This window comes from Cervus elaphus, chromosome 5 (assembly GCF_910594005.1).
Source record: "Cervus elaphus chromosome 5, mCerEla1.1, whole genome shotgun sequence".
Lineage (NCBI taxonomy): Eukaryota > Metazoa > Chordata > Mammalia > Artiodactyla > Cervidae > Cervus > Cervus elaphus.
In genome coordinates this window covers 125,455,150-125,481,971 of record NC_057819.1, presented here as the reverse complement: position 1 = coordinate 125,481,971, position 26,822 = coordinate 125,455,150, and the positions used below count along the sequence as shown (strand labels likewise).

General features: G+C 57.0%; 1 protein-coding gene across 1 annotated transcript in view; it reads right to left on the bottom strand.

Annotated features, from left to right (window-relative positions):
• Positions 1–26,822, bottom strand: part of DNAH17 (dynein axonemal heavy chain 17) — a 94,082-nt gene that overhangs the window by 32,976 nt on the left and 34,284 nt on the right. The window contains exons 25-53 of the mRNA XM_043905345.1: positions 26,263–26,511; positions 24,427–24,549; positions 23,119–23,466; positions 22,926–23,017; positions 22,393–22,519; positions 21,554–21,706; positions 20,133–20,258; positions 19,848–19,955; positions 19,188–19,319; positions 18,707–18,867; positions 17,910–18,066; positions 16,862–16,966; positions 15,160–15,317; positions 14,399–14,537; positions 14,022–14,249; positions 13,483–13,620; positions 12,485–12,617; positions 11,170–11,297; positions 10,306–10,454; positions 6,444–6,726; positions 6,169–6,342; positions 5,714–5,921; positions 5,160–5,325; positions 4,244–4,346; positions 3,435–3,582; positions 2,968–3,059; positions 1,430–1,591; positions 762–926; positions 458–649 (exon numbers count right to left, since the gene is read on the bottom strand). Of these exons, the coding sequence (XP_043761280.1) occupies positions 458–649; positions 762–926; positions 1,430–1,591; positions 2,968–3,059; positions 3,435–3,582; positions 4,244–4,346; positions 5,160–5,325; positions 5,714–5,921; positions 6,169–6,342; positions 6,444–6,726; positions 10,306–10,454; positions 11,170–11,297; positions 12,485–12,617; positions 13,483–13,620; positions 14,022–14,249; positions 14,399–14,537; positions 15,160–15,317; positions 16,862–16,966; positions 17,910–18,066; positions 18,707–18,867; positions 19,188–19,319; positions 19,848–19,955; positions 20,133–20,258; positions 21,554–21,706; positions 22,393–22,519; positions 22,926–23,017; positions 23,119–23,466; positions 24,427–24,549; positions 26,263–26,511 (4,647 nt within the window). The remainder of the gene's footprint in view (positions 1–457; positions 650–761; positions 927–1,429; positions 1,592–2,967; positions 3,060–3,434; positions 3,583–4,243; positions 4,347–5,159; positions 5,326–5,713; positions 5,922–6,168; positions 6,343–6,443; positions 6,727–10,305; positions 10,455–11,169; positions 11,298–12,484; positions 12,618–13,482; positions 13,621–14,021; positions 14,250–14,398; positions 14,538–15,159; positions 15,318–16,861; positions 16,967–17,909; positions 18,067–18,706; positions 18,868–19,187; positions 19,320–19,847; positions 19,956–20,132; positions 20,259–21,553; positions 21,707–22,392; positions 22,520–22,925; positions 23,018–23,118; positions 23,467–24,426; positions 24,550–26,262; positions 26,512–26,822) is intronic.

Genomic DNA, 26,822 nt, shown 5'->3' with positions numbered 1-26,822 from the left:
TAAATCAATAAAAAGCCTCTGCGGCGCGTCCTGGGGATGGGAGACCTGTTCGAGCTAATGTTTATTCAATTAATTCAGAGAGCAGCCCTCGCAGAACCCCAAGCAGGCGATGAGACCGCTAGTTAGCACCGGTTCTGAGTGATTGAATCTGGAAAACCGGGAAAGACAAGGCAGCAGGCTGCGATGACCAGAGGCGAGAACCCAACCCCCTCGCCGCTGTTATCTCAGGGACTCCAGCTCTCATCTACCGGAAACGCACACTTCTGTTTACCTTCGGCACAAGGCCGTGGGCCCTGGCCGAATGTGTCGCTGGCCTTTGCCATCTTGAGGTAAAGACCCTGCTGGTAACCATCCTGGTCTCCGTGTTGGATGCTCCATTTCGGGGAGTGGGAAGACTCCTCCTCCCCTGCCCTCCTCCCACTGCCAAGGGCGGCTTATTGAGAGGCGATGCCCTCACCTTGAGGTCTGGGATCCCGTAGCCCTTCTTGAGGGTGATCTGGAACACGTCCAGGGCGCTGATGTACGCGGCCAGGCGGGAGAGGCTCTGCTTGCCGCTGCCGCCCACCCCCACCAGCAGGGCGTTGCCCCGCGGGGACTCCAGGATGCGGTTGATCCTGCAGATGTGGGCCACCGCGTCCTCGAACAGTACCTGAGAAGAGGCCGGGCCGGACAGACCCCAGGTGTCTCGCTGGCAGAACGCGCCTCCCTCGCTCGTCCCCCGGCCCCAGCCCCACGGCTGCCCGCTCGAGACCCGGGCTCACCAGGTTCATGACTGCGTTGACCTCGTTGTAACTGTCCAGGACTTCCACCAGGAGCTTGTTCAGCGGAGCCAGGTCGGTCACCGGCAGGTATTTGGGGTCTCCGATCCCGTGAGCAAAGTGGCAGAAGATGTTTGGTTTGGCGAATAGGAGCTCATCACCGAGATCCTAGACATCGGTTGCGGGGAGACACTGCTCTGGCGGCTACCACGGGCCCATGGAGCCCAAGCAGCAGCCCCGGCATCTTGCCCAATGGCCTCAGGAGGCCAGGCCATGTCTGCTGGGGCCCACACTGATGCTGCCAGGGGCCCTGAAAACTGCTGGGCAAAAGCCCCTGGTCTGTGTCCCACTGGGAGTGAACCCACTGTCCAGAAAAATGATTCTACCATGCAAACCCTGGACCCACTAGTGGAGCGTGTTACCCCGAGCAGGGCTGTCTCTGCCTGGCGGCTGGAGGGAGAGGTCTTCACCTCCTGACCTGCCGATAGAGCCTCTCCTCCTCGCTTGGGCCACACCCACGTGGCAGAGGCATCTCGTGGGACCCCCACGTGGTCCTCCCCATCCCCATCCCAGGGCCCTGGCGAGGAGGCGAGGCTTGTTGGGGGCCCCTACTCTCTCTGCCCCTCGGAGCCTTCCTGGGCTCGGCTGGGCGGCCTGGTGGCCTGACTCACGTCAAAGAACTTCTTGGTGGAAGCGATGGTGACCCTGCGCAGCGTGTCCTGGTCCTTCTCGTCCACCATCTTGTCGCCGTACACGCGCTCTGCCTCGTGTAGCCAGAGGCGGACGAGGTCCAGCGGGAGTTTCAGGATCTCTGCGGTGGAGAACAGGAGCCCCTGCCCCAGAGGCGAGATGGTCAGCATCCTTAGGTGTGCTGGGAGGCAAGCCAGGTGCCGCACACAGATCAAATGAGAAAGTGGCAGCTTTCCCAGGAAGTGATCCGGTAGAGTGGTACAGTAGCCACTCGAGGCCCAGGAAACGAGAGACTGCCAAGGCCACCAGTCCTGGAGGCTGAAGGGGGTGTCTGCGGCCTGAGAGACGGTGGGGGGGCATTCTGCTCACCAGACAGGGTCAAGGGCTGCCCCCTCTAATGGGGTGGATGGCGGAGAAAGGGACAAGGGGTCTGATCAGGCACGAACCGACTATGGGAAGCCTCGAAGCGGCCATCAAGCTCAAGCTCTGCAGCCAGCCTGCCCGGCCTGGCCTAGCTTGGCTCTTTGCCAACCAAGTGACCTGGCAAGTTCAATGGGTGCCTATTATCCAGGCCCCTGTCCTGGGCTCTGGGAGTGCAATGATGACGGGACAGACTCTGCCTTCATGGAGCTCCCCTTGTAGAGGGGAGACAGAACCAGACAAAGTCACAAGGTAATCTCACGTTGTGATGTGTGCTGTGACATGCATGGGGACAGTGGGACAGGGTGTGTGGGGAGGAAGAGGAGGGGCCTCTCGGGGGCGTGATATTTGAGCTGACACTTGAGATGGGAGGAGATGGGCATGACTTAACCTCCCTGAGCCTTGGACTCCCCATCTGCAAAAATGGGGATATCTGAGCACTATGTGTTGTTTGGAGGAGGAAACGGGGATGTAAGTGGCCAAACCCAGTGGCTGGTTCAGTCCATCCATAAGAGGAAACATCACCACCACCACCATCACATCACCACCACTATCACCATTACTACCATTGTCATCGTCATCACCCTGACTCCCACCATTGTCATCACCCCTATCATTATCACCAGCACCACCATCATCACCACCACCACCATCACTATCACCATAGTTACCACCATCACCATCAGCATGGTCACCATCAGCATCAGTACCACCATCACCATTGGCACTATCACCATAGTTACCACCATCACCATCATCACTATCAGCATGGTCACCATCAGCATCAGTACCACCATCACCATCGGCACTATCACCATAGTTACCACCATCACCATCATTACTATTGGCATGGTCACCATCAGCACCACCATCATCATCACTATCACCATAGCTACCATTCTCACCATCGTTACTACCACCATGGTCACCACCCTCATCATCGTCTGTCATAACCATCATCACATCATATCCCCCTCCATCACTGTCATCCATCCATAGGTCACTTTGCTTTCTCTCCCGAGAATGGCAGAGGAGGAGAGCATCCGTGGATCAGGCATTGGCCATAAGGTGGCATTACATAGCACTAAAAGAGCAGTACCTGGAAAATATTGGAGAGGTCCCTGAGGTTGAACACATAATGAAACTTAATGGCCGTGGGAAGAAACGTTGATGTCACTTTCTGGTGCAGGGCTGTTCCAGGAAAAAGACACATCGATTCTTGTGCACTCTTAATGGCCTCAGGAAGTGCAAAGCTTAAGCTATAGTTTCTAAAGCAAATGGACTGTGAGACGGTGACAATTTAAGTAAGAAATCTGCAGGGGGAGGGATTCTGCCGCTCTGCTCATGTGTCAATCATTGCTGTATAAAGAATTTCCTATCCTCCGCCTCCCCTCTCAAGCAATTGGATCTCATAATATCCTCTGCAGAAATACAGCGTCATTGAAAAAAAATATTGATTTGAAAGTATAAATGAAATATTTAGCAGGGGAAAGTATGAAGCCGCCGTTGGCCCCATGACACAGTGGGTCTTACGGACAGGAGAGGGGGCGAGGCTGGACGGTTTACCCAGGGCCGAGGCCACCAGGTGGCTGCTCATCTTCTGGACCACAAGGGGCGCCGAGCGGTAGGACAGGTGCTGGGTCAGGATGGTGCTGTAGATGCTCGTGAGGGCCTCCTGGCCCGGGAAGCTCACCGCAAACACGCAGAAGTGGCGCTGCCCGGAACAAGCAGAGACCCTTGTCAGGCTGTGCGTGGGGACCAGCCTGGGGCAGGGCCACCTTCCTGGGGAGCAGACTCTGTTCTTATCTCCTGGTGTCTTGTGGGCATGGTCAGAATGGACAGGTTCCCTCAAGCCTTGCGTGTGGTGAGACCCCCCCCTTAGATATTGATTCCATCTCAAAACAGCCAAATTCATGTCCCGCTCTTCAGAAACAACTTGGCGGAGGCCAAAGAGTGTTTCAGAGCACAACCTGGGTTTAAATTTCAGATCTCCATCTGTTCAAGGTAATTCAGGGTGAAGTCCTGCCTGGATTATAGACACAGTACAGGATTATCCTGTTAAGTCTAAATTTCACACAGAATTTTTTTTTTTTTTTTTTTTTTTAGTACAAATACATCTCAAACATCGAATGGGACATGATTTGCTGTTTATCTGAAATTCAGATTTGCCCAGGCATCTGTATTTTCAATTGATAAATCTGGCAGCCTCTCAATGTCCCCACGAATGTGCTGACATTCGAAGGGCTGGGGCATGCTCCAGGGAAAGCCAGCCTGCCGCCCCCACCCCCCCACCCCATACGCATGCTATCGTCCTCATCAGACAAATGAGCTTTGGACTCATGCAGCCGCCCAAGACGAGTCCGGTTTCTGCCCACCTGAAGTCTGGGGTCGATGGTGAAGGACCCGGAAGTGGGGTTCATGCACGCCACGTACTGACAGTTGTGGACGTCCTTCAGCGTCAGCTTCTGTCGGTCGTACCTGCATGGGGGAGGCCAGCATCAAGCCCTGCCGCTGGTGCCCAGGAGCCACCCCCTGCTCCCACCCACCCCAGTCATGCCTTGCATACAGTTAAAAAAACAACAGGAAAAAACCCTGGGACTTCCCTGCTGGTCCAGTGGCTACTACTCTGCTAATACAGAGGCTAATACACCTCAGGGCAGGAGATCCAGGTTCAACCCCTGGTCAGGGAACTAGATCCCACATGCTGCAACTAAAGATCCTACATGCCACAACAAAGATCAAGTATCACACATGTGGTAACCAAGACCCGGTGCAGCTAAATAAATGAACGAATGTGAAGGTGAAGTTGCTCAGTCGTGTCCAACTCTTTGCGACCCCATGGATTGCAGCCTAAGAGGCTCCTCTGTCCATGGGATTTTCCAGGTGAGAATACTGGAGTGGGTTGCCATTTCCTTCTCCAGGAGATCTTCCCAACCCAGGGATTGAACAGGTGTCTCCCGCATTGTAGGCAGATGCTTTACCGTCTGAGCCACCATAAACCTCAATAAATATCGATTATATGTGAAATGGCCAACTGTACTTCATGCTCTAGAGAAAAAAATTAATTTTTTTTTTCTTTTGAGAAAATTTTTGAAACGGGAGGCAACAGAGTGGCTCATTGTGTAGGTCTGGGTGTATGTTTCAGCTCAATTGGGACTCTAGGGAGGCTGGCTAACTCCTCTGTGCCTTGACCTCCCCACCCTGGACCCCCCCAGGTCTGAAGCCCCGTCAGCCTGGTCCTCTGTCCCAGCCCTGCCTCCCCGCCGTGGCAGACCCCTCACCCCCGCCTACCAGTGCCCGTGATCCATGTGTTGTCGGATGAGGGTGTGGGGGGCCACTGTCCCGTACTTGTCCACCTCAGGCATGTTCATGTCGTCGATGAAGTAGATCAGCTTCTTGGTGCCTGGCGGTCCATAGTTCCGCCCTGATTTCTTCTCCAGCGGCTTTTCGAGAACCCCTAGAGAAGGGAACGGGGTAGCCCCCACAGTGCCTGGCCAATCCCAGAGGCGGCGGCCCAAAGGGTAGCCCTGGGGGGTGCCAAGGACAGGCGGGTTGGACTCCAGCCACAGGTGGAGGGAAGGAGACGGGGGTGGGCCCCACGGATCCCAGGCAGGGGGCAGGAACCTTGCACCCCATCATCCTTGGGCCACCCGGGACTGGCTGTGAGCTCCCTGTGGGACCTGGTACCCCCACTATGGGGACAGAGACCATAGTGGGGGGTGGGTGGGAAGTGGAGGCAGCTGGTGAGCTCCTGGGGCTGTGGTAAGCAGGGGCGGGGGCACTTGGGGTGGGATCGGGGGTGTCCAGGCCCAGCAGCGAGCACCCGGGCTCGGCCTCGGCCTCACCCTGCAGCATGGCCGAGGTCGTGTAGAAGTTGAAGGGCACGGCCTGCACCAGGTAGTCGTCTGTGCTCAGGCTGTCCAGCTTGTCCCCCATTAGCACCGACTTGCCCGTCCCCGCGTTCCCCACCAGCATGACCGGCCACGACTTCTCCATGAGCAGGTCCATGAAGTAGCGGATACGGATGGTTTCCGTGGTGTGCACCAGCGAGGCCTGGTGGGGGGCGGGGGGCGGGGAGATATCGGGGGAGGAGCCGTGACCTCAGACAGACCCGGGCCTCCAGGTCCCACCTCCGGACAAACTTGCAGACCTGGGCAGTGTGTTAGATCCCCCGGTCTTACGCAAAAGGTCCTACTGATGGAGACTGTTTGTGACTGGACGTCCCGACGAGAAGCGTGGGGTGGGACTCTGAGTCCCGCTCCTCAATCGTCATCCATCGTCACTGTTCTGGGCCATTTACCTGCAGCGGGACGTCAGGGTCCAGCTCGAAGGCAGGCACTTTGTCCGTCCATGGCAGGAACTTCTTGGTGTCGGGGTCTATGTAGTAGTCGAAGACCGTCCCCTGAGAGGGGAACTTGATCGTCTTAAATTCATTGATCCACCACCTGCTGAACTCGACCCGATAATCTACAAGCTGTTGAGAGACAAAAATGAAGCTCAGAAAGGGCCCCGCTGGGAGGGACGCAGGGAGACCGCACCTGGGCAGCTGAATGCCCGCCGCGGCCGGCTGCTCACCTGGTCCTGGAACATGGCCCCCCCAAAGGCCCAGAAGCAGGCGAACACAAAGTAGAGCTCATAGAGCTCCTTGGCGGAGTCGGGCGGCGCGTTCTTCTCGGTGAGGAGGCACTCGAGCAGGTAGAGGATCATCTGGATGATGGTGATCTCGGGCACCGGCGTGATCTTCTTAAACCCGAAGCGGAGCTTGTCCAGGCAGGTGGGCAGGTACTTGTCGAAGAGGATCATCAGGTTGGCCTTCTCTGACTGCACCTTGCGCCTCTCGATCCAGCTGCTCACCACCCTGGGGAAGGCGGGGAGGTGCTGAAGGACAGGGCCGCCGGGTGGGGTCCCTCTGGTGACCCTCCCCTTGCTGATCGCTTCCACGTGACTCTGGTGCTCCTGCCTGGTGATGGGGCCAGTCCTGAGACCTTCAGAGGATCTGACGAGGGTGAGCTCTTTCCCTGGGATGCTAGCTCTGGGGTGCTGTCCACCTAGAACAACTAGGAACTGTGCTTCCTATCCTCAAATGTGGCCAACACTGAGGACATAGAGCTGCATATAGGAGAAGGGAAGAAAGGTTTCATAACATTGTCTGGGGGACAGACAGGGAGGGGTGGGAAGGGAAGAAAAGGAGAGGAGCAGGGACACCTCATGGCATTCTCTGGACTCCTGGATCCAGCCATGCCTGAAGCATGCTTGGTGAATTGAGCCAATTGACGCTTTTAGTGGAAGAGTTCAAACCAACACAATAGGCATTCCTGGGGAGCTGTGTTGCCTGGAGTGGGGTGCACAGAGGTGGTCCACCACGACCGTGAGGAGTGTGGATTCTAGAGCCCGAGCGCCCGGCTTGAATGGGCTCTAGTGTGGCCAGTGGTGGCCTCGGGTCAGTTACTCAACACGTCTGTGTCTCAGGTTTCTCATCCGTAAATGGGAGTGATGATGATAACTCCCATTTGGAAGGACTACCTGGGTTGATATTTTTAAAGCTCAGAGGACGGTGCCTGGTCCACAGTAAGTGCTAAATAGGCGCCTGCTAAAAGCGTAAAGAGCACTGGCGGATGAGCTCAGTGAGCTGTCATTTCCAGGACGCCCAGAGCGTAAGCAGGAAGCTCATGTTACCCAACGCAGCTCGCCTGCCCTCTGCAGACATGCCTTTCTGCAAATGCGGAGTGCATGTTCTGGAAGCTCTGAGTCTCCCTACACCCCCAGCAGATCAGGGAACCAAGAGTTCAAAACCTCTGCCCCATTGCCCCTGGGTTAACTAGGTAACAGAGCAGATTTTCAAACACTTGACAAGCAAACGCAGACAACCAAACACGTGCAGTTAAGAGCGGAGTTCCAGGTACACTAGGTCTTCAGAACGGAGACCAATGTGCAAATCTATACACAGACTGCTGCATTTGCCTTCTATCTTGCAGGCGGATATATCAAATTTAAAATTTTGCCTTGTTAGAGACATTTAGTGCATGCAAATGTATGTGCCGGCTTTGATCTGAAAAGCCAGCTCAGATATATAACACCGAGAGGACAAGAGGCTCCCCCATGGGCACCTGTCCTGTCCCCGGAGGCCATGGGGCCCTTGGACTATGCTTCACGTCCCCCTCTGGGATGGCTGCCCCTGCGGGAGCGCTGCTCTTCCTCTGGGGCTAAGGGTGCCCCGAGACGGCTCTCAGACTCCCCACTTCTCTCCAGCAAAAGCCAGGTTTCCTCCTGGTCCCCAAGGAGCCACTCAGAGTCTCCTGGTCATTCCTCTGGAGCCCCAAGGACCACTCCCGGCCAAAGGGTGTGTCTCCTTCAGCCCACTCAGTGTCCCTCCTCTGCCCACCCCTGCTGATATTCTGGCTCTTTCCTCCCACCCCGCTGGGTGTCCCCCTGGGTGCCCCTCGGCTCTGACATCTTCTTCCTGTCCCCCTGCATCTTAGTGGCTCCTGCCCGGGTTTTGTTCCAATTCTCTTGCCTTGTCAGCTGCCCACCCTGGAAAAACCCAGATGTGCCACATGGGCAGAGTTGGTGGCCCCTCAGAAGACATGTCCCCCTACAGTCTGCGGACGCGGCCTCATTTGGGAAAAGGGTGTTTGTAGATGAAATCAAAGTAAGGATCTCGAGACTGAAACATCATGGATGAGGGTGGGCCCTGATCCACTGCCTGGTCCTTATAAGAAGGGAAATTATGACACACGGAGACGTGTGCAGAGGTGGGGGGCCACCAGAGATTCAGAATGTGGCCACATCCATCTACAAGCCAAGGATTGCCGGCAACACCAGAAGCTGGGGCAGAGCCCTGGAAGAGGTCCCCCTTTAGAGCTTCTAGAAGGAACCAACCCTCCCAACACCTGGATTCAGATCTCTGCCCTCCAGAAGCAGAAGAAGATAACCCTCCATTGTCTGAAGCTGCCTGGTTTGTGGTCCTTGGTCATGGCGGCCACAGGACTCCAGCAAAGTGGGTGGACAGGTGTTGCTGAAGAAGACGGCACAGTGGTGCCGGGTCTTGGCGGCCCCCAGGGCTCTGTGGGTCAGGCCAGCTCCAGTTCCGCCCCTGCCAGGCGCTCGAACACCCTTCCAGCCCTGGCCTCGCTATGTCGGGAGCTGGGCTCACTTCCTGCCGCAGAGACACCCGGAGCACGAACTCTCTGCCTCCCCCACTCACCCCACTCGCCTGCACCTGGAAACCCTCCTGCCTCTGCTCCGCAGCGCTCATGGTCCCCCAGCTGCTTCGAGATTCATCTCCAGAAAGACCCTCCTTTCGAGGGCCTCCTCCCAGTTCCTGCTCCTCGAATTGCCACCTGGCTCCTGGCTCAGTCATGCCAGGAAGCTGTTCTGCCTGAGCTAGCGGTCAGCTCCCAGCTGCCAAAATCCAGCGGCAACATCCTGTCCTTGGCTCCTTGACACTCCGGACGCGACCCTCTCGACCCCGCCTCCCCTCCTGAAGCTTCTTCCTCCCTGGGTGTGCGGGAGGCCACCTTCCGGTTTCCCTGCCGCCTGTTCCTTCTGGAAGTGCTTCCTCCCCACATCTCTTACCACGCTCCACGTGGCTCCTGGAGGCCCAGTTTCCCCAGCACGGAGCAGCCTAAGGTCAGACACACAGCAGGGGCACAGAAAGCTCTGGATGAAGGGGTGGACGGACGGACGGCTGAATGAACGCAGCCACGGTGTTTCTCCTGAGCCTGTCAGTCCTGGAACGTTGCACCGGGGCTTCTACTTAAGACCATGCAGGATGTCCTGGCATGTAAATTACTAGCCGCGGGTCCAAATGCAAAAATGTACCTCTCCAAGATCAATGCCAAGCCTTCCATTTCTTAGGATTTCAAACGTTTCTCACATCCACCCCTCCTCCCCATCCCCAGTGGCCACCTGTCGTCTGCTGGCATGAACTCTTCCCTTCACATCAGAGAGGGCCCCTGTGCCAGCCCCTAGGCTGGTCTAGGGCTGGTCCTTCCTGCCAAGAGCATCTCCATGCTTCACGGTCCATCCGCCAACACCAGACTGCTGCCCGTCCCTGGGAACCTCACACTCTCGCTCTGATGCGCCTTAAGTGTTGGTTCTCACCTGAAATGCTTTCCACTCGGAAAGCTCCTTCTCCTCTGGGGGGTCAGCCCAAACTCCAGCTCCCCCAGGAAGACTTCCTGTCTCCATGACAGGCCCTGCCCCTCCCTCTGCACTTGCTTCATCAGCCGCCGTGATGCATGTCATCACTTACTCACACGCCTCTCCTGCATCCTTGCGTTGTAGTGACCGTGCTGCCCGGGGAGGGCCTGGCACAGGGCGCTTACCGTGTGAATGAATGAGTGAGTGAATGAATGCGTGCCCAGGCAACACGGAAATGCCACCACCATTCCCTTTTTCTCTGCATAGTTTGGAGCAGAACAAAAGCCCAACTCACGGGTTCCAGCCTAGATCGGCAGGGTTGATGTACAGAATGCCGGCTCTGGAGACGGTGGCCGGCGTGGCCGTCCTCAGGTGGCTGATCTCGAACACCAGCCGCATGGTGCGGTTCAGGGGGATCCGCTCGTTGCTGGCCAGGGTGAGGACCTGGTGAGGGACACAGGCCTGTGGGTTTCAGCTGCAAAAGCACCCTTGTCCTGAGGCTGTCACAGGTCCCATCTCAGAAGAGAGGGCAGGTCAGAGACACCCTTGGCACCCCTGCGGGCCACCAACCGCTTCCCTAACCCAACATCTCTCTGCCATCCTAGATGTCAGCACCCCCTCCACCCCAGGACATGGAGAGCACCCAGACATGTGTGGAACATGTAGGACTTCACTCTGGGGTTAAATTTGCCTCATCAAACCACGACTCCTTCTCCCTTTCCTGGGGAATGCTGGGGTTCCCTCCTCCACCCGATTGAGAATCACGTTAAGCTGCTTCTAGACGATTCTCAACGTCGTCTGCACCTTCCGAGATATTAGCTTTCCCTCCCACGTGGTGCCACCCGCCACGTGGTCAGGTAGGAACGCTCCCCATGCCTGTACCCTTTGCCCACGCTGCAGCCAAAGAACCTGAGCTGGCCTGGGCCCCATGGGCCTGCGTCCAGCAAGGACCGTGCCTCGGGAGGGGGCTTCCCCTGGCCCCTCGCCGTCTGTAACACTTTGTGCAGAGCTCCAGACGGGCCCCTCCTCGGTCCCCGTCCACAGCGGGTCCCGTATGCTGAGTGAGGTGGGCGAGGTGTGTGCTGAGTCCCACGCGCCCCCCTGCCCCTCGTCACTCTGGTTCTGAGGGGTCGGCTCTGGGGTCGCAGGCCCCTTGTACCTTGTTGTCGTCCATGACAGTGTTGAGGGACTCAATCCACATGGGGTCTATGTCCCCATCCAGTACGATCCACTTGGGGCCGTCGTGTGTGATGTTGGCCAGGTCCCGCATGATGGTGGAGAAGAGGCCTGCAGGTGGCGGGGCTGATCAGGCCTGGCTCCGGGTGGCCCCCCGTGGGGGCGCTGACAGCATCCCGGGCTCTCCCTGGGCCGAGACCCAGCCCACCCCCTCCCGCGCCCGCCGGGCCGGCCCTGGCCTCTCTCTCAGAGGGGGCCAGTGCCCTGCTCCAGAGGGGGAGTGAACGCTCAGACAGCAGGGGACTTGGCTCACTTCCTGCTCTTCTCCTGACCCCAAGGCCCCTCTCCTTGATGCCTCTGCCCCTGACCCTGCCCCGCAATGCCCTCCGCAAGTCTGGTCCAGTCCTCAGATTCGACAGCCCTACGTGGAGTGCCACGACCCCAGGCAGCACCCCATCCCTTCTCCCTTCACTCCCCACCTTCCTTTCTTCTCTCAGTAAAGGTTTGCTGAGCACTCAAGTCTCAGACTCAGAGCAGGGGGCTTGGGGACAGTCACAGCCCCCTGCCCACCCCACAGAACTTGCATTCCAGTGGAGGGGGGCGGGGGAAACACAAGATACACACACAGAAATAGATACAGTGTCACAAAGAGAAAACAGGGTGAGCGGCAAAGGACCCTTGCAGGGGAAGACTGGAGCAGAGCCCCACCCCGGCCTGGAAAGGGGCGCATGGAAGTCAGCAAGGGTGGGGGACCCCCAGTAAGCAGGGCGCCCCTCCCTCCATGCCGCTTCTTCCCTCTAGGCCACCCTTGGGGCCCCCTTTGTCTCCTCCAGCCCCTCACTTGTCTTTTCTCCAATGGCCCGAGTTCTTCTTATAAAGCACAGACCTCATCAAGGTCCTCCCCCAGGGAAAGACCGTTCCCAACCCCTGAGGCTCTGGCCTGTGTTTCTGGGCTCTCCCCCGCCCCGAGGACCACAGTGTGGTGGCCCCGCTTGGGGCCGCTGTGCCGATGCTCACGGGTCCGAGGCTTCCCCAGCTCCCCCCGCCGGGTGGAGTGAGCTGGCTCCCCTCTGTGATCTCCCTGCTCTCCGTAAGTGCCACCAGGATGCCCCATGTGCATGTGCGGGCCCCTCCCCCAACCAGACCACCGAGGGTCTCCCTCGGGGGCCCGGCCACGCGTTCACTGCACGGAGCCCGGCGGAGCAGCCACAACGCAATCAGCCCGCTGCGGACCCAGGCCTAGGACGCCTGCTCCGGCCACTGGTCCCCTTGGCCCCGCGGGGACCCCGCTCTGTTACCATCTTTCCATTCCCTGGTCGCTGGGTTGATGATGCCAAAGAGTTCGTCACAGGTGACGGCCTTGGGGTCCAGGTCCACGGCCACCGGCTTCCTTTTCAGGTTCTGGTAGGTCTTGTTCAGAGACCTGAGCACCTGCAGCGACGGGGGGCCACTTACACGGGGCTCAGGGGCCGCACCCCATGCCCACACCCCATGCCAGGGTCCCTGTGTGAGCTCTCAGGGCCTTTGAAGACCCATGGGCAGAAGCCCAGCCGTGGACCTGCTTCGCCCTGGAGACACGCAGGTGTGTTTGCGTCCCCCAGACAACACCCAGGGCATGCCGGGCACCCTGAGATCTCTCCTCTCTGTGCACAGTGGACGGCTGCTCTGCCAGGTCCCGGGAAAAGGGGTATTGTTCCTGATAATACGAGTAACATGTGCTCGCTGGAAAAAATTAAGGGAAGAAAGCTACCTGCAGTTCTTCCACTGAGAGGAAAGAGTTTTTAAGGACATTTGAAGATGTTCACGTGGATATGCGTGTAGATACACACACATACACACATTCCTTTTTAGAGAACTGGTTCATACAGTTTCTGCTTTTTAAAAATAACTTGAAGTGAGCATCCCTCATGTTACATAGTCTTTGGAGATGATCTTTAATAATAGCATAATTGTCCATCCTGTGGGCGTCTAGCTGAGCACTTGACTGGTTTAGAATTTTCCGATGTTTTAGGTATCAGTAATGTTGGCTGCCACCCTCTGCTTCCCACCGTGCCCCAGGCAATGGGAGGGGGCAGGAAGGTAGGCATCAGCCGTAGACAGGTGGGTGACTAGTATCAAGGGGGAGGGAACAAAAGGAGAGGAGACCTGGGAGAAGGGTCTCAAGGACGGACCAGGGTCCCCAGCCACTCTTCACCTCCTCCTCTGTCCCTGTGGCCCGTCACAGCTGCCTTCCCAGCCCATGACACTCTTCGGGGGCCAGGGAAGCCCTGGGCCGGGTCCCCAGGCCAGCGCGCACCTGGGACTTGCCGCTGCCCGCGTTCCCGATGACAAACACCGAGTGCCGGACTTGCAGCAGCTCCTCCAGCTGCACCACCTTCAGCACGAAGCTGTCCTCCGCCTGCAGTTTGAGCTCCACGATGCTCTGCTTGATGACCTGGGGGGGCGGGCAGGATGGGGTGCTGGGCCCGCCATGCAGGACCAGGGAGCCCCCCGCCCAGGGAAGAGATCAGAAGGGAGCAGTGGCCCTGCCTGAGGGGGTGTCCAGATGCTCTGCCGTGGGTGCTACTGAGACCCCCATGCCGGGGATGGGTTTGTCCGAAGCCCTTTCTGCTTCCTCTCCTGACCCTTCAGTATTGAGAAAGGAGCTGGAGAGGCAGCCTGTGGCCTCGGGACATTCCTCAGGGCAGAGGGAGACACGCACGTGTGGCCATTGCCTTCTGGCAGACACGGCCATCACCCCCGTGTGGTACCTGCCACTGAGGTGGTGGAAAGCGATGGTGGAAAGTGAGGTCCTCGGCAGTAAGGAGGCCTAGGTGGGACCCTGGCTGCACCCACCTTCTCAAAATTCAGGTCCCGTTTCCGAGGCACATCCAGGGCGGGGAAGAGGTCCCCGATGAGCCCCATGAACACGGGCAGGTCGTCGGTGACGATCTTGGGGATGTTGAAGTCCCTGAGCGCCCGCATCAGCACCTGGTCCTCCGCCCGGCTGGGGTCGCCCCGCTTCAGGGAGCCGGCCACCACCAGCACAGACTTGATGGCTCGGAGGCCCCAGTCGTAGTGATCCTGCGGGCGGGCGGGCGGGTGTGAGCGTGCCGCCGGCGTGCTGGGACTGGGGCTGGGAGGCTTCGCCAGGCCGCCTGGGAGGCAGCCCAGGCCACCTGCATCGGTCACCCCTCCCGCCCCCGGCTCCGCGGGTCCCCAGAGTCACACACCTGCTTTGACAACAGCTCTTTGCACAGGGTGTAGAGTGTGATGAACTTCCTGGCCAGAAGGCGGGCCTCCAGAAAGCCCTCTGCCACCAGCATGATCTCACATATCAGTTCAAAGTCAGGGACCACCATGGCGCAGGGCCTGAGGGGTCCGGGGGGGGTGTGTGTCTTGGTTTCTCCCCCTCCTCCATCCCTGCCCATCACCTTGGTGCACATCTCACTTTCCAGGGGACCACAGCTTTACTGGCAGAGACTCTAGGTGCAGAGCAGGTTCCCAGACCCCCTCCCCTCCCCTCGGCTCCCCTCCGACCTCTACTTGTTGCTCCCTTGCTCTGCACGGGGGTGTCTCCAGGCCCTGCCCCCCTTCACTCAGCTCCTCTGAGAGTCACCTGAGCCCTGTCTCCGCCCATCACCCTGTACGTGCTCGGGCCCTCAGTCGTGTCTGACTCTTTGTGACCCCATGGACTGTAGCCCATCAGGCTCCGAAGTCCATAGGATTCCACGGCAAGGATACTGGAGTGGGTTGCCCTTTCCTTCTCCAGGGGATCTTCCCGACCGCGTGGGCAGGTGATGCCTAAAACGGGACCTTCCTCTCCACCCGCCGGGAGTCAGAGAGCGGGAAGACACCGTCTGCTCCTTACAGAGGTCCTGGCAGGCTAGCCCCTCTCACCCAGGCTTTGTCTGCCATCCCCGCCTCCCCTAGCCCCTCTGGGTTGACGCGGTCCTCCACAGCCGCTCTCCTGGGCCTTGCCCCCGCCCCGCACCTGAACAAGGCCTTTAAGTTCTCTGGCAGCTCTGTGCGCCCGGCGTACCCCGGGTTCATGGTGATGAAGATGCCGACGGTGGGGATGAGGCTTATCATCTCTCCCAGGAAATTAAACGTTTTCTTCTTGGCCCGAATCGCGTCTTGGACACATTTTACCTAAATGGTTGGTACATAGATGGGTTCATGCGGGAAAGCGAACTTCGGTGGGCTGGATGGAGCTTCGTTTGCGCTAAGGCATGTGAGTGGCTGTGGATTTGCAGAGGACTGCCCTGATTTTTTTAAATTAAACTTTGATAGAATTGTAGATTCACGTGCAGTTGTAATAAAGACCAGAGGGGATCCCGTGGGTCCCTCCCCAGCGCCCCCCAGTGGTGACCGCCCTGCAGCATCACCACCAGGACAGCGACGCGGAGATGACGGACATTTCCGTGACCTCAGGTGGAGTCGTCCTCGACAGCCACCCCCACCGCTCTGCCACCCCACTCTCCCCTGACCCCCTGCAACCAGTCATCTGCTCCCATTTCTGTGATTCTCTCTTTCATGAACCTTGGTAAGTAGGATGGTACAGTATGTCATCTCAGACGGGCTTTGGTCACTCAGCGACACGCCCGGGGGCTTCCTCCAGGTCGAGGCTAATCCTCGTTATCGAGTGACGTTCCGCCCCCCAGCCGTTTTGTATGTCTGTTCCTGCTCCAGCAGTGACCCGTGGGAGGGCTGATTGGTAGCCATCCCCACATCAGACACCCAGCATCAGGTGAAATCTGAATTCTGGGACCATTAGCTTTGAACCTTGGCGCCCGCTGAGCAGCCGCAAACCTCCAAGCCACCACTGGAGGGCGCCCTGTACCCACGATTAAGACCTGCTCCGAGTCTGGGGCTCCCAAGCGAAGCCCCGGACTTTCCTGCCAGAGTGGTCTGCGGTGAGTGCAGCTCACACCCCAACAGGGCGGGCCTTGGAGATGGGACCCCTCCTCCCCACCACGTGGAGCCTCTCCTGATGTTCTGTTCCAGTTCTTGCTCCAACACTTCAGTTCACAGAGCTCCGCATAATTTTCCTGGGGTCTGTGCACTGACTTTGGAGGTTGGGGGGTGGTCCCCAAGGCAGTGAGTCCAGGGGGTGCTGACTGCCCCATCCTCCCTTTGCCTTACTGGCCTCTGGTCCCAGGGCTTGGGGATACTTCTGTGTCTACATTAAGAGGGAAACAGCAGTGGAGGAGGCCAGCTACCCACACTCACCCCTAATCCTGCCAGCAAACCCATTCTAGAGATTGGACAAAGGAGGCGTGGAGAGTTTAAATAGAGCCCAGAACTAGGCAGCCCTGCACTCCATCATGGGTATTCCCCAAATACCTGGGCACGCTTCCTCCTTTCCTCCCAGCACTCTTGTCTGATTGACAAGCTCCTATGCATTCTTCAGTGCCCAGCTCCACTGGGAACTGAAACAAAGCCCTCTGTCCTGGACCCTAGGACAAAACTGATGATCCCCTCATCTGTATTTGGTGACAAGTGTGCGGCTGTGTCTGACCCTTCTGTGTGCCCCACCAGACTGCGGGCCCCCTAAGGACAGGGCTGGGGTCCCGCTCACCTCTGTGCCACACCCCCACTCAGGCTGACCTGACCCTACCGGAAAGCTGACGAGCCCCGAGGCGGGAGGGCAGGAGGTTCCCAAAGGTGACCCAGAGGCCGCACGGGGGCCCTACCTGTACGGCGATCACAGACAAGACCTCCACGGAGATCCGATTAAACTCGTCGAAGCAGCCCCAGGCTCCGGTCTGGGCCAGGCCCTTGTAGATATTTCCGCAGGACTAGAAAAGGTGACAGGAGCGAAGTGAGCATTGGAGAGTCTTGCCACGGGCCTCCACTCGCCCTGTCAGCTCCTGCCCAGGCTGGGGGTCAGGCTTGAGAACTTTGGGGCCCCTGGGAGGCTAGAGGCAGGTCGCCCACTCCCTGGAAGAGTCAGCGCTACATGGGGCCGGGTGCCAGGAAGAGCCCAGATCCTTCCCGGACTGAAGGCTTTGCCTGGACTCAGATAAGGCCGTTTGTGTAAAATTCACCCGGGCATTTTCCACTAGCACACAAGGATGGGGCCTTCCCTCTAAGGCAGAGGGGACAGACTCAGGCCCCAGAAGGATAAATGGGGCGATTCTTCAGTGTTTATACACAGGATTCCTTCTAGGAGGATCCAACTTCAGATTTCACTTCTCTGAAACCCAGGAGGTTGGTGTGGGCTGTGTCCTTGACAGTCAGAGAGGGCAGCTGTCTCCACCCTCAACCTCAAGATGGGGTCCCCTAGACTGTGGGGATCCCGTTGGGATGGGGTAGGGCATGCTCATGACTTCAATGCCCCCCAACCCTTCCCACCAGAGGCTGCTTTGACTTGACCTCCACGGTCTTTTTTTCTGGGCCCTTTAAGAACTGTGGCTGTGCCGCAAAGCCTCTAGTGACTGCAGGGACCCGGCCCCTCCCCAGGGGCCAACCCCACCCCCTGCCCCCTCGAAGGCTCTCACTCTCTCTGGTGCCCCCAGTTGCTGGGACAAGCTTGGGGTGTAGGTTGGGAGGGGTTGCCTCCCCAGTGGGGCAGAATGTTGGGGGTGGGTCTTGTCCACCCTGGGATCCTCTACCAGACATGCTGGTCATGCCCAAGAAGCCAGCCAGCAGTGTCCACATGTCCAGTGGTCACTTGGGGAGTGCTGGCTGCGGCAGCCTGGGGGAGGGGAATTCAGGCCCCCCTGGACCTGGGATGTGTACCTTGTAGTCCATCTGCTCGGAGCAGTTGAAGACGTAGACCATGGTGCCCAGGGCTCTGCCCAGGTCCTTGGTCGTCTCTGTCTTGCCGGTCCCGGCGGGGCCAGCGGGAGCTCCGCCCATGATCAGATGGAGGGACTGGGTCAAGGTTATGTAGCATCTGTAAGGGACCGCCAATCACCCTGTGGGCAGCAACCCCAGGGCTGCCCGCTTTCTTTTACCGTGGGTCAGTGACACGCCCTGAGCCCCAAGCTGGCACCAAAGGGAGCTCAAAGGGGCAAAGGAGGACTTGTGATGTCACCAAGGAGCAGACGCCGTCCTGCTAGAGCAGACACTACGTGAGGGCTGAACCAGCCACGGTTTGGGTGGGGGGCAGGCACTGCCCGTCCAATGTAACAGCCGCATCGCAGGTGCTGAGGATCTGCCCTGAGCAGCCGCTGGTCTGAGTGCTTTTTGGTGTTACATGATTCACTTGACCCTCAACAAACTGCGGAGGATTTATAAAACATCGTCCCCATTTTGCAGGCCCTCAGAGAGGCTAAAGCAACACCCCTAAGGCCACACAGCCAAGGTCAGTGTGAGGGAATTAAGGTCTGGGCTCCCAAGGCTGGGTGCCTGGCAGGCAGCAGAACTGAACCTGAATGCAGGTCCCCCAACCCAAAAGCCCGGATCCGTCAGCCTCAGCAGGGGACATTTGGGTCTGATGGTGCAAGGACGCGTGGGGAAGAGCCCAGAGAAAGGGTGTGATTCCCTCCCCTGCGTTGTTCACTGCCGGGCGGGAAGGCGGCAGGGGTCCTCACCTGTCCGTGAGTGGGGTGATGACCAGCCGTGGCGTGTTGCCCAGGTACTCATATGAGTACTGGATCTGGGCGTCGCAGATGTTGGCAAAGCAGTGCTTCTTCTCCTCGTCCCAGCGGTGCCGCAGCTGGGACTGCCAGGTGAAGGCCTGGGAGCTCTCCACCTGCGGGGGGAGCAGGCTGCCTTGCCTCCAAGCGGTCCCTGACCCCGGGGTGCTCCCGGCTCCCCACTCCTCCTGAGGAGCCCCCGTCAAGCCTAACACCACCTTCCCACTGCCAAGCCAGGGGCACTTCTGATTGGGCTGCTCGTCCAGTGGCTTACTAGGGGCGAGACTGAGGGGTGAAGGAGGGGGTAGCCGCTGCCTGGAGTAGTGTCATCCCCCGCCCCACTGAGGAAGTAGCAGTAACTGGGGCGGGGGATGTGGGCTGCAGTCCTGAGCCCCAGGCTCCCACCCCAGTTCCTGGCCCCTCCCAGCACCCATGCCTTGGCGGTGATCATCTTGGCCACCACGTCCCGGGCGTGGACGTCGATGGTACAGATGGTCATGATCTTCATTCTGTCTCCCGCGTTGAGGTTTCCAATGAGCAGGGTGATGAGTGCATTCAGCTGGCTGATCTGTGGGAACAGACATGCCTCCCTTGGACACGGTACCAGCGGTGGCCTCAGGGGTGGCCTCCGGGCTGGCCTCCGGGCTGGGTGGGTCCGTCTGGGCACTCGGGAACTGCCCCTCCCCCATGGATTATCAAGGAGTCACTAAAAGTGGTGTAGATGAAGATCTGATGCCGTGAAGGATGGCAGATAGTAAGTGAAAACAGGATTTTAAAACCACTTGGATAGTTACATATTTTTGCCTGGGAATTGATTATATGTACACTAGAAGGTTAGCTAAGAATCTGTTGACAGGGTTATATCTTTCCTTTTAAACATTATTTTTGGTTTCTGAATTTCTAACCAAGAATCTCTCAAAAAATCAAATCAAAATAGAGAATTAAAGCCAAAATAGAGAATTTCTAAAGCGGTTACTCTTGGGCAGAACAACTGTCGCCAATATTTGGCTGCTTTTGACTCAGAGAAAAGGCAGTGGCACAAGGGAGGACCTCACAGAGCAAGGTGCTTTGGATGGACATGGGGCGGGGGCCACACCTGCTTCTTGTTGTAATCTTTGATGGCATTTTCGTAGCCTTCCTCCAGCCTGGCAAACGCCAAGCCCACCTCGGTGGTCCACCAGATTTGGGTGCACGTGAGTGCGATCTGAAAACAGAGGTGGGGCCCCAGCACCCCGCCACGTGAGCACCTTTTTCTGTCCGATGGAAGAGTTCACACCAGTTAAGGTGGCTCTTGGCCACCAGACTGGGGCTAACCCAGGACGGGTAAGCCCCATCCACCCCTCCCTGCATCTCAGAGAGGCCCCGTCCACCCAGCTCGGACCTGGGCGGGGTAGTCAAAGATCCACTGCTCCCTTGGCTTCTCCTCGTAGGTCACCACGGCTTCGGGGATCTCGTGGCGGAGCGTGGCGCACATCCTGTCCAGCACGCGGTTCAGCCAGACCTCCACCTGGAGAAGGAGCCACGGGGACCAGAGAGGGTGAGCACGTCTCATCCGACAACTTGCTCTGACGTTTATGAGATAAATTACCACTTGTCCTCATCCTTATCATCATTCCAGAGGGTAGAAATGCCCAGGTTTTCTGAGCGATAAGAATGCCCTGCTGGAAAAATATGTTCAGCAAGCCCAGCTGTACCTGCAAAACTAGTTGCATTGGGCATTCGTGTGCATACACTGTGTCTAAACACAGAAGGGGGAGGGAACGAGAGAAAAAGCTACAGAAGACGGTCTATGTCTGAGCCCACGAAGTGGTGCTGATATCCTGGGACCGGGATCTGTCCCCTGGGCCCTGCTGCCCCGTGTCTCAGGCGGATTCTGACCAGCAGAGCCCCACTTGTCCCCAAGTGCATTCTCTCAGGGTCTGAGATTGTCATGCAGACAAACTGGCTGATGAGCCTTGCGTGTATTTTGAAATACAAACCTGCAACTAACTGCCACCAGGGGGAAAATACCCGAATGGGATAATCAGGTTGGTTTTTCTTTTAAGCTATTGACAGCAGCATAGTGCAGGCAGAGCTCGCTGTCGTTCAATGGTTATGTGTGCAAGTGGTTAAGTGTGGGAAGCGTCTGAACAAACTGATGAACGGATCCTGCTGACCCTGTCCAGCCAGGCACTCCAAATTCAAGTTGTTGGAGCTTGAGTTTTCTCGCATGAGATTTTTAATCCTCCAAGCCAATTTACCTCCAAATTACATTTTGCTTAGGCAGAATGTAAGAATTGATTTGGATGCTTGAATAATACTTGGGCAAAGAGATGGGGGAGAGGGCAGCCACGAAGCTTGCCGTCAGCAGGAGAGAGCAGCCTCCTGGGCTGGAGAGGTGGGACAAGGGGCTGGGCTGCCCAAGGTGAGGGGAGCCCTCTGTTAAATATGGAAGCTGTAAAGCCCATCGTGCTGAACAGGGATGAGAACTCGGCAGGTGTGCATGGCACCCTCCAAAGTGGTCCCCTTGGCATTAATAATAATAAAATGATAAAGATTTAAGGGCATTAATAAATCTGTTCTCTCCCTCCCTTTTTCCCCCTTCCTTTCTCAGGTCACCTCAGACTGCATAGGTAAGGCTGTGCAGGGACTCCTATAAAGATGTCCCTTAAGCTTTTGTTCTGAGAGGCCAAGGGAAGAGGAGAGAGGGTCGGTCACGGGCTGCTGCTGACACAGCCCGTCTGTGGCCATGCGGTCCCGGCCACGAGGCACCGCCATCCTGGAGGGCAGTGCTCTGCGCGTTCCCGCAGCGGCGGCTCGCACCTGCCCCGAGAGGTCGCACTCCTGGTCAAAGTCCACATACTCGTCCTCCTTGCTGTACATGCCCAGGCCGAACTTGAGCGGCTTCCCGCTGGCGTCCAGGTGGAACTTCAGTTTACACAGGCTGTCGAAGAGCTTGGACAGGTGGCGACTCACCTGGATTTCGGGGTCAGAGTGGGAGGACGTTGGATTTTGCAACCCAGGGGTTCGCAGGTGGATGCCCGTGGCCTGGGTCTCCCTCAGGCAGTCTTAAGCATCATTTTTTTTTTTTTTTGACTTATGCTCCCCCCTGACCCCCTCGCCTCTGGGATGCTGATTAAACACACTTCACCAACACAGGAAACGGCAAACACTGCTCGGTCAGAACCTTCTGAATGTCTGTTTCTTCTCTTCCCTGAGAAGGTTCTGTCCCGGGGGGCTCAGGGCCTATGCCCCTAAGTCAGTTGCTCAGAACCTAAACCGTGGGCCGCCCTGGGGCTCCCATACCATGCATCTGCACACCCATGATTAAAATAAAATATGGTCCCCTCCCTTTGCCCAGATGCTCGCCCTTCTCTCTTTTAGAAGAGGAGCCTCGCGGGAACTTTTCCTCCCAGTGTCTGGGGTTCAGTAGGATGAGCAGCTTGTGTCTTAGAAATGGGCATCTCACCCATTTTCCAGAGCATGAGGATGGAGCCCAGGGTGGGAAGGGTGGGCTCTGAGAACGGTCCCGGGTCTTTCTGTCACGGCCCAGCCCCTGGGTGGTTTCTGGTGTGGACCACCTCTTGGACACTCCTCCAACATCCCGAGGCCCCCCGGACTTGGAGCCTGGCACCCCTTTGGACCATCAGGGGCCCACCTACCTCCACAGGGTCATTTCCGTTGGAGAGAATGTCCAAGAGGTCAGCTGAAGAGACAAAGTAGAACCTGGGGAAAGCCAGTCTTTTCGTCTCTAAATATTCGGCCAAGGCCTTTTCGCACACAGCCAACCTGGGGGCAGGGAATGAGGCTGCTGAGTCCTGCTCAACAGAAGGTCTCTTCCAGCCCATCCTTCCACGTGCTGGATGGACAACCCTGGAGACGCCCAGGCTGTTCACAGCCCCGGTTTGATTCAAATCTTCCAAGCGAACACGCTCATTCTCAGCCAGCCCCTGCACTTGTGGATGTCCCCAGGCAGGAGGGGCTACAGTTTAATCTCTGCCATCGCGGCTTCCTCTGAGGCTGAAGGCAGGCACTGTGGCTAGGGTGGCAGGAAGTGGCAGGTGATTCCAGGGAGGGGATGTGTTAACCCACAACCTGGGGGTTTCCTGGCCTGGCCAGCGGGGTAGGGGGGGAGGCGCATGACTTGGGTTTCTACCACAGTGAAGCCCCTCGTCTGGACAGGTATGGGGCCCACCTCTTCTTCAGGTCCTCAAGCTTGTCATAGAGGCCAGGTTTGTTGGTGGCTTCGACCACATTGGGTGTTTTCACGGCATCTTCCATCAGGGCCTGGGAGGAGAAAGGGGCCGCCATGGCATCACGAGCCCTGTTTGCACCTAAGGGAGCCATGTCCGAAAGTGCCCAGGCAGGAGCCAGAGAGCTGTGCTCACCTTGAACTCCAGGTCGATGTCATCGAAGCTCCTGGAATCCTCTGGCAGTTGGGCGCGGATGTCTTCAGAACCAATGAAGATGCTCTCTAGGTGGCTCCAGGTCCTCTGGACCTCGAACCAGATGGAGATGACCGAGTCCGCCGTGGACAGCTTCTGCTGCCAGCTTGTCACCTCCTTCAGGAAGTGGGACAGGTACTTGGACATCATCAGGTTCTGCAGCTGCACCTGGTTGTCCTCCAGCGTCTCCACCAGCACCTCGTCTGACTTGAGCATCATGGTGCCCGTCCGTGGGTGCGGCTCGTGCTCAAACTCCATGGTGGACCAGGTGCTGTCCAGGGCTTTCAGCACCTTTTGGAGGAGCAGAAGCCAGGTCAGCGAGAGTCTGGCAAGAATCACTAAAGAGGACCCAGAGTTTCCTGGAACATGGAAGGAGGCCCTGCTCTCCGAAAGCCAAAATGTTCATGCCAACATTATTCACAATGGCCAACAGATGGAGACAACCCAAATGGCCCTCAGTGGATAAATGGAATGACAAAATGTGGAGTATGCATATAATGAAGTGTTATTTGGCTATAAAAAAGAATGAAGTATGGACACAAGCTATAACACGAAGGAAACTTAAAAACATGCTCAGTGAAAGAAGTCAGACACAAAAGCCCATATAGTATATGTTTACGTGTACATGAAATGTACAGAAAAGGCAAAGCTAGAGAAGATAAGAAGCAGTAGGTTAGAGCTGGGATGGGTGGAGGTGTGAGACGATGGGGAGATATTAGCTAAAGGGTCTGGGTTTCATCCCTTTTTGAGGAGATGAAAATGTCCTAAAATTGACTAATTCTAATATGTGCTGGCTGCACATTCCTGTAAATATGCTAAATGCCACTGAATTGCATACTTTAAATGGGTGAATGGGTATGTGATTTATAGCTCAATAAAGCTGTTAAAAAAAGAAAGCAAGCCCAACGGTGACCATTCAAACTCAAAAAACAGATGAGGAGAGAGGTTTGAATTGCAAAGGAATCCTCCAGCATTTTCACGTGTCCTGGAATGGCCCTAGGTACCAGCTGATGGCCGGCCCTCCTGACCACTGCCCACCCTGCTCCGGCCCCATTCAGCTTCTCAGAAGGCAGAGGCTGAGGCAGGATGGACCACAAACAAGGGTGCTTCATGGAAAGAGAGTTCAGTCAGGCGTTAACTGGGGCTACATTAGTTTCAACCATACATCAACACATTCAACAGGCATCAGGTTGGTGGGTTGGTTTCAGCAGCATCCCATATAAAGCGCACTTCACTGTCAACAAAGGATACCTTTTCCATCCCAGACTCCTTCACAGCCTTGTCGACAATGTTCCGGACCTCGTCCTCGTATTTGTGTAGGTTCAGCTGGAGTAAATCTGCCAGGGTGGTCTCATCTGACATTTCAAATTTCACCTGCAGAGGAAAAAAATGGGCACATTTCACATTCAGTTACATGTTCTCCAGTTGAAGGACACCTTTGCCCTTCATGTAGAGGCTGGCGAGGAACCTAGGCTGTGAAGCGGGTGTTGGGAGCTCTGGGACTTGGGCAGACACTCCTCCAGGCCCCGGCTCCCTGTAAAGCTGGTAGCAACAGAGCCCACCAGTATTTGGTTGAAGAGTGTCCCCCCAGACTCATGTCCATCTAAACTTCAGAATGTGACTTTACTCAGAAATAGCGTCTTTGCAGCTGTTAAGGATCTTGAGATGAAATCATCTCGGGTCAGCTGCACAGAACCTAAACGTGATGGCCGGTGTTTTCATCACAGAAAGGAGGGGGAGGTTTGAAATGCAGAGGAGGCCGTGTGGCCGCAGAGGCAAGGATGCATTGGACGCGGCCAGAAGCCAAGGGCCGCCTGGGACCACCGGAAGCTGGGAGAGGCAGGGGAGTGTCCTCCCCTAGATGTTGGAGGGATCATGGCTCTGTTGACTCCTTGACTTCAGGTTTCTGGCCTCCAGGCCACGGAAGAATACGTTTCTGTGGTTTCAAGACCCCCAGCATGTGGGGCTTTGTGACCGCAGCTGCAGGACCCGATCCATCTGGGGTAGCTGCCATGTTAGTAACAGGTGTGGCTGAGTCACAGGTACTGTTACTCTGGTAACAATACCAGGTGTTTGCATGAGGTCACCCAGTCTTCAAATCTTTCTCACTGTCACACAGACATTTCCAAGCCTGAATTCCAAGCCTGCCACAAAAACTGGTTTGACCAACTGATGGAATTGAGTGTTTCTCAATCACGGTTGGGAAAATACCTGCCCAGGTCTCAACAAGTCCTCGGTGATGCCCAATTCCTGGGATGTTTCTGTTGTTTGTTGATCACTGCCTGGAGGTCTCTCCCAGGCCCTGGATGGGAGCCTGCTGGCCAGTGGCCTCAGTACTCGAGACAATCCCTTCTGCTCGCCTCTTTCTCCCCTCCCCTCCCCAAGGCCCAGGCCACACCCCACGTGCTCCTGTATGCTGATCTCATGCTTCCCTAACCGGGGAGGTGGCTGCCTTCTCTGCACCCCTAGAACTGCCGCTGAGCACCCCACTCGGCCTCCCAAACACCATGGCCTGTGCTGTCTTTCTTCCTCTACTGCCCTGAGAGCAGGGCCCGTGTCCTCAATCTCTCTGCTTCCTTGACATCTACCGGGGGCCTCTGCAGAGTAGCCATTCCACAGAGTTTTGTTCAATGTTTGCTGACAGTGGGGATGGTCCTATTTGCCTTCGGTGAGTGTCAAGGCCAGTGCCCCTCCCACTCCCCACTGGGGAACATCCCTGGGAAAATTTCGACTCTAGGACCCGGTGTTCCTGGGGTACATGGGCGACCCAGGACTGTTCCTCCACCCCAAACTTCCTGAGCCCCTTGGACATTCACCGTTCACGCTACAACCAGTACTGGCTGCATAATTTGCAGCGCCTGGTGCAAAATGAAAATGATTGGATCCCATGTGAAAAAGTTATTAATTAAGGAAATCAAGATGGTGACAGCAGAGCCTCTAACCCAGCTTGGGGCCACCCTGAGCCTGGAGCCCTGTGTGACATCCTGGGGCGCGCATGCGTGAAGCCAGCTTTACCAGCGTCAGCCCCTCACTCCCGCAGCGAGTTCCCGAAGAGCGTTGCCCTCCGCCCCTGCGTCAGTGTGGTACCTGGGTGGCCTGCATGAGCTGCTGCCAGTGGCGGTCCCGGATGGCGGGGTTCTGCAGCTCGCTCACAGCACGCAGGGACGTGATCATGTTCTTCACGGTGTTGTCCAGCCCCACGAAGGCGTCCCAGCTCTTCATCTCCTTGTCCAGGGACCTCACATCCTTGGCGAACTTCTTACAGTCTATGTCCATCTGCTCCACGTTGATGCTCTTCCACTTGGTTGTCTTCCAAGCATCGATGCTGGTGTTGACCTGAGTTGGAAAAATGCCCACTGACTCCTCTGCTGGGGACGGTTCAGGAAGGCACCCATGCCACCTTCCTGCCATTGCTCTTGGATGGAAAAATCCAATGAGTCGTCTCTAGCACCAAGGATAGAGCTTGGTAAAGTGAGCGGATATGGGGGGGCGGGGGGAGGGGCAAGAAAACCTCAGTTCTACCACGACAGATTCGGCTTAAAAGTCAGCAGTTAAGGGAGATTTTTTAGCAAAACATGGGCTTTGTCACTGCTCACCAGGATCTTGTTCTGTCCCACTTCTTGGTGAGGCCACGAAAGTCGCCCCAA